Source organism: Etheostoma cragini, chromosome 1 (genome assembly GCF_013103735.1).
Source record: "Etheostoma cragini isolate CJK2018 chromosome 1, CSU_Ecrag_1.0, whole genome shotgun sequence".
NCBI lineage: Eukaryota > Metazoa > Chordata > Actinopteri > Perciformes > Percidae > Etheostoma > Etheostoma cragini.
This window is the reverse complement of record NC_048407.1, coordinates 12848126-12855346: the sequence shown is the minus strand read 5'-3', so window position 1 is coordinate 12855346 and position 7221 is coordinate 12848126. Positions and strand designations below refer to the sequence as shown.

The following is a 7221-nucleotide window of genomic DNA, read 5'->3' as shown; positions in this document are numbered from 1 at the left end:
AATTTTTTAAAAGGTGGTCACAATAATATGCTTTTTAAGTGATTTTCTAAATCAGCTGGGCACTTTAGTTTTTTAGCAACATTTACTCAAACAGGAGTAAATAGAGCATTTGTTGGGGACTATTTTCGGCTATGCATTAACATACATTTAGTCATATTGAACCATTGAGTATTTAGAGCAGCAAGATCATGTGTATAGGTTATTGACTCAAAATAATCTACAGTGCCTATGTTCTCTGTAATGAACAAATGTGTCACATATATGCAACTGTGTGGCTCATTGATGTTTAATATTTTTTGGAAGTACTAAAAATAAACACACTAAAAATAATATATATGGCTTTCGTCACACAAACAATACTTGATGGTAGGATACATTTTTTGTTGGTTTTGGTCTTTTTATGGGATTTGTTGACAGAAACAAATCCCAAGAAACATGTAGAATATCACCAGTTTTAAACTTTAAGGGAAATAAGGAAAGACTGACTAAGAGGTCCCTGTTCTATACTGTTACACATCAGGAGAAGCAGACATAATTTAACAGGACAAAAATGTATTTGAAGAGCTTGTCTCAGACCATCGGATACAACCTCCATAGCAACATTGTCTCTCTCTCTCTCTCTGCCTAATTATTGCTTTGAATTTATGCCATTTCACTGCAAATGGAACAATCTATTGAGAGTGGTTTAACAGAAAATGAAGAGTGCAGTGAATGCAGCCCATTTAGCACATCAAACAAATATTTTAATGAAATCACATAAGTCAAACTGTTGTTGTTTGTATTTTAAAAAACAGACTGTTTTTGTCTTCAACTTGTGGTTTAATACATGTTGGGGGGGGGACAAATCTGTGGATGCAATAACAGACCACACACTTTGACGATGGGGCGATTTAGGCGTAGATAACCTTTTGGGACAAGGCCTCGGGGATGGCGTGGAGGAGAGGTTCAACTGCATTTTTTCATGCAGAGCAGCAGCTCCAGACGCAGAGCGATGCGTGTGTGCCATCCAAGGGGGAGGATGCGGATGTAGCGCGCCACGATGGGCGGCCGCAGGAGGTTCTGCACCGACGAGGACCGGTCAGAGTTTCCGTAAAACACCTGAGAGAGGGAGCAAAAGGTCAGGATGGATTCATTTATACATTATACTAACTAAAACTAACTAAAAAGTTAGTATGGTTAATACTATTAACAACAATTATGATATAATGAAGGGCTGCAGCAAACAATGATTTTCATTAGTGATTTATAAATTTATTTTTAAGTCAATAAGACATCAGAAAATAGTGAGAAAAAAAATAAATAAATCACAATTTCAGTGTCAAGTTAACATCTTCCAATTCTTTGGTTTTGGGCCAAAACCTAAAATAGATTTGATTTACAACACATTCATCTGTACATGAGTAGTATAGTAGGTAAAAATCAAACACATTGACTAGGAACACATTTCAAATCTAAATTTAAAAGAAATCTATTATGACACCATTATATTAATGTCTTTGAGCCATTTCTAACTACATGATAACAGATCATCAGATTTCATCACAATTTTTTTAACAAAGTTGTTTATTTTAAAGCAGTAACTTGTAAAAGTTAAAAATGTGAACTGAATTAAATTACTTCTCCAACAGGCATATCAAAATTGGCCAAACTAATACCAGGGGTGACAGGGATGTTACCACACGTTTAGTTTGTGTCTCGTGTACTCTACAGTGTTTTTGACTGGGTTCGACTGACCCTGTTGTTTCCAGTTTGGTCTTTGTAATAGATCCAGTTGAGTTTTTCGTCTGTGCGGTACTGAACGCTGTACTTGGTGACCCACTCATCAGCGTCACAGCGGCCCTGACTGAGGATGCCCGACACCACCATCACTTCCCTCAGATCAATCTGCAACCACTGACTGCTGTCCTGGAACTTAGACAGCCAGGCACACCTGCAGGAGGAACACAAACACTGGAAGTAATGCAGCAGTTAGGCTGGTTAACAGCGCATGCACACATGGTTCACTTCGACTAACTGATGTTTTCTAAGAGCAGGCCAGAGACCCCTTAGCTGAAAGAGAGAGTGAGTAGGGACCCACTGCTGCATTTATTGTCTACAATTGAGTTGCATATTAAACTGGGTCTGGGGCGGAAAATGAATGAATGAATGAATCTTTAAGCTTAACTGTACAGCTATATATATACACACACACATATATTACAAATGGGCAAATGTATCTTTGCAATTAATATGGTGTATTCATATTAGTGTACATTTTCATACATTTACATTTTGAAAAAATAAAACTTTCAAAAAACTTGGTTACATAATTTACCCCCCCCCCCCCCCCTGCACTAACAGACCCCCTGTTGAAGATGTTATTGTCAAAAACAAACGACAAAAATGTTCGTTGGCTCTGTTCTATTTAGGGGTTAGTAATGACAGTGAGTCAGCATGCACAACACCAGGACTCTGAAAACTAAGCAACTAAATGCCATTCAGCCATCGTTATTGTATTATTGACTCCTGTGCTTTTCCTCACTGTGACATTTGAAAAGTTTTCATTGACAAAGTTGTTTGGGTTGTGGTTCCAAAACTGTACTTTTTAGGAGCAAAGAATAACCAAAAGAGATCTAGAATCTGGGTTGCATGGTTAAGGTGCATAGCACATACTGTAAATGCAAAGAAAAAAAACTTAAACATGATTAAGAGTCTGGCCTAAATTATACATTTAAGTTCGTACTTAAAATGATGGGTTATTTATTTATTCATAATAATTATTCTTATATTTATGTTCTGTTAGACCAGGCTTAAAAAAACTCTCTGGTTGAAACCTTGAAACCTTTTTCACCTTTGATCACACCCAGCAGAGGTGTGGGTGGGTGTGGTCACAGGTGAAAAAGGTTTAAAGGTTTCAACCAGAGAGTTTTTTTAAGGGGGGGGGGGGGGCTAGAGTAGATTAGAGCCTTTTACATTGAGCATAACAGCTCCTCTATCTACAGTTTCTGCAGTTTCATCTGTTCATGTATGTTGTAATGAATTTAAGCAAGAGCAGATTGGAATGTCAACCTTAGCAAGTGCATCTTGCATAATGGTAGATGGGTAACATCTTTACATTTAACATCTCACTCTTTGAATGCATTCTTTTTTTTTTTGAATGCATTTTTTATTCACAGATGGAAGTTGTTAATTAGGGTAAGAACAGTCGACCCTTTTTGGCAAAAACATTTTGCGAATTTAAATTAGAAGAAATGCAGGTTTTGGCAATCTTCAGTGATTAAAATGCATGCAGCTATAACTACAATTGTTTTTGAGGACAGAAAAGTATACATGTTGGTCTGTACCTACCCAAAGCCCTGGCTGTTGAGCCGGGCCTTGCCTGGTAGCCATGAGGAGAACCAGCCGGTGTACTGGTCCTCGTTGGAGCAGGTGATCTGGTCTGGATTCACCGATCCGGCCTCAAAGCCCAGAGGCTTGTGGTACGGACATTCTGCAGGAGGATCAGAGACACAGTTATAAAACAGAGCTCCTAATGTAAATCTCTTTTTTTAAGTTAATAGCATTGTTTTCAACGACTCCCTGACTACATGGATTTCAAGTTTGCCGAGAACATGTCTGCCAACGGCTAACCAGTAAAACAACGGAAATGTAACCAGCAAATGATCATCACTATAAGCCTTTAGGTGCTTAATTCTTCATCTCTCCCAAAGCCCCCACTGTTAACAGACCCAGTATGACCCATATTCCATGCTAAAAGCCTGCGGTTTAATTCTTCACAGTGAGAGATCAGTGATGTCCATTAGGACAGCAGGCAGACAGATGGCCATGTTCCATTCTCCACAGCTTTAGCTCCATGTTGCTCCCATGTTTTCATCTGTCAATCTGCCCTCTCACTTCCACCAAAAAACACACGAGAGCCTGTCCTCTGTGGACTTAGCAAATACACATAAATACATTAAGGGGCAAGATTCCCTACTTAAGTTTCAGAAATAACTTCAGCTGTTGATACGTGGAACAGAAACCTGCTGTGTTTTTGTTTACTACTGGTTTAAACCTAGCTGGCAGAGGGTTACATCCTGTCTAATCCCAGTATTACCATTCATATAGCAGCATCACCTGTGTGAGCTAGGAGGTAAGTGTTTACACTACAGTAATGCAAGTCACTATAGAGCCCTCCCCTAATGAGAAGAAAGAGAGGTGAGACACGATAGATTGAGGTGGAATATGGTCTGAGGCCGTGTAGGAAAATCCGTCTCACGCACCATTTATCATCACCTGGTCCATGTCGTGGTACTGTTACTGGTTTCTGTGAGTGTGCGATTACACACCTGTGATCTGAACATCTCTTTCTCCGTGCATCCATGACATCATTGATACCCTAAGAAAAACCCTTTCACTGTACATCATCTCTGCCTTTTTCTTCTCTTCAAGCCTAACAGGAGATATTTACATCTCAGGCCCAACGAGGCTGCCACATAATCAAAACCTTCATCATTCTGTCAACCTCTGTATTGTAGCTCAAGAATGAATGAAAACAATCTGCTCCATGGAGAACTTGTTTGTGTATATTGTGTGTGTTTTGAAGCAGATTAAGATCCAGATGTAAACCACATTTTCTACTTTTGAAATAGTACATTTAGAGGGCTGTGCAGGCTTAACAGAGGTGATTCTTCAACATCTTGCCTGAAGATGTCCAGTGGAACATGTCCACCCTGTGGCGTCAAATCTGGAGTCTAATGCTGTCATGCATGTACATGAACTATACATATAGAGATTTCACTTCTCTCTGTCACACACACACACACACACACACGCACAAAATATCTATCTATCTGTATTGTAGATCCTTTATGATTCTTTGATTAATCAATTAGTAAATCGACAGAAATTTAACAGGCACCTGTTTTGACAGCCAATTATTTGCAAACAACTGTGGGTTTCAGTCTCTTAAATGTGAATGTTTGCAGTGTTATATTTTAGTAAATGTACTTCCTTTGGATGTCATACACAAAACAGTCTTCAGAGTAATTGATAATGGAAAAAGCTATTGCTAGTGCCAGACATACTGTGTTGTTACAGTAGATTTCCAGCAGATGAAACAGTCGGACGTACAGCATATGATTCATGTCCTCGTCCACTCTCAGTCAGCTCACAGCTGTGCATGTTCATTATCTAAATCTAAGACTGCCATCACAATGTAGTCCTTGTTACCAGTAGATAATTATTATCTAAATCAACAAAAGTCAGTTAATTAGTAGTTCAAAGAGGAGCCACATTAGAGAAATCAGAAAATCTGTGCTCAGTGTGCACTAAAAATGAGATGTGAAAGCCACAAAAAACATCAGTTTGAAATTGAAATGCAGTAAATGAAAACCATTAATTTCTTTCACAAATAAATGTGTGTAATTTTAGGAAAAGTTACATGGCCCAAAAAAAAGAAGTTCCCTATGGAGAGGGGACAGTTTACCTGGCATGCAGTCCACTCCTCGCACCATGGAAGAGCCGGTCCCAATGGAGGAAAACTCAGTTGGGGCTTCTCCTCCTTCACAATCACATTTGCAAGACCTGCTAGTCCACGCCTCAGACACTCCCGCCTCATACAAACACACATAAAAAGCATTTAAGACATACAATCCAATGTAGTGTCAGCAGAAATCCAAATAATATAAGAAAAATACAGCTTGTTTGCAAATAAATAATGTGAAAAGCCTAATTTCATGAATGACTGAAAGGATAATGATGCAGCAGAGACTGAACCTTCTAATATCTCATCTGAGCAGATTTATGCAAACACCTCATCTCTGACATGTTTTCTGAGGTTTCTTACCTCCTGAGCGCGAGTGATGATTAACACTGTTCAGGCAAATGGACAAGAAAGCACAGAGGAGAAAAAAAGACTGTTAAGTCACATCAGTCACCCACTTTATCAAACAAAATCTGTGCATTAATCTGTCAAATGAACCATGTCACGAAAAAGGTAAATAAATACAACAAAAACACAGAGAATGAAGTACAGTGTCACTGAATAATAATCTCAAGGATTCCTGTGGGAATCTGATATATTGTTAAAACATGTGAGTTAGGAATCAGTTTGTCTTTCGACAGGATTTCAAGGTCAGTTTGTTAGAGTTTCAGGGGTTTTCTGATGTTACATTTCCATATCAAACAGATTATGTATACACAACTCAACAGCAGGACAAGTTAAAACGAGGGTAAAGACTGAAATCGTACCGTTAGCTCCCAGAAGAAGCAGGGCCAGCAGGAAACGCTGCACGTAGAGAGCCATCTTCCAACCTGCTCCAAACCAGACAACGCTGACTATACACTGAGCAACCGAGCCCGCCGTGACAGAGAGGCTGGATTACAATAATCCACAGGACACTAATGGCTTTACCTAATGCCATCCTTATCTGACAAAGCCCCTCCTACAGCTGTTCACCCACCACCACCACTGACCACCATACATTCCAGGAACCACTGCACAGACACAGGGGTCAAGTCAAAAATCCGGCAGATAAAAACAAAAGCCTGTGTGTGTGTGTACACGTTTGTGTGTGTGTGTGAGAGAGCTGGAGGGTGGTGATGGTTTATGCTGGGCCAGTTGATCCATATGATTGACCAGAAGGTCGACTTTTGTGTGACTGTATGGCTTTCCTTGCATGTTTGCTGCATTTGCCTTTTGCATTGTAATGCGCATTATCTTAATTTGAATATGTAATTAAGAAAAAAGAATGAAACGTTAAATAAATTAATTTTTATTAGTACATTTAGATCATTTACATTTATTTAAAAATGAATGAGAAAAAATTGTTAACTAGGGCCCAAAGCACCTGATTTCACAAATATATTGGTAGATGTTGGTCGATATGTACTGCACAGTTACAAGAATTTTTTTTTTGTATTCAGAAATGAACGGATGCAAACAATCACTGAGACATGGAACGCATCCCAAACCCCAAAAAACACAGAGAGGAAAGCTGGGAGGGAGGAGACAAAGCAACACACACACACACACACACACACACACACACGCACACACGCACGCACGCACGTTGAGGTAAAGGTTGTAGCACAAGGCTACAGCCCAGACCTTAAAGAGGCAGCAATATTATCACAAAGTCTTGGTTATGTTATTTGTTTATGTCAAAAGAGTAAATATCAATGTAAGTATCAAGCTCAGAAATCCAGTAGATTAGATTATACTTTATTCATCCCACAGCGGGGAAATTCACAGTGTTGTTG

General features: G+C 39.2%; 1 protein-coding gene across 1 annotated transcript; it reads right to left on the bottom strand.

The window, feature by feature from the left end:
* Positions 1 to 9: 9 nt before the first annotated feature.
* Positions 10 to 6357, bottom strand: rs1a (retinoschisin 1a). Its single transcript, XM_034870441.1, has 6 exons — positions 6211 to 6357; positions 5807 to 5832; positions 5447 to 5573; positions 3328 to 3469; positions 1735 to 1930; positions 10 to 1098 (listed from the first exon to the last, which is right to left on the bottom strand). The coding sequence occupies exons 1-6, from the start codon at positions 6263 to 6265 to the stop codon at positions 946 to 948; spliced, it is 699 nt and encodes a 232-aa protein (XP_034726332.1). The 5' UTR covers positions 6266 to 6357; the 3' UTR covers positions 10 to 945.
* Between the last annotated feature and the right edge of the window lie 864 nt (positions 6358 to 7221).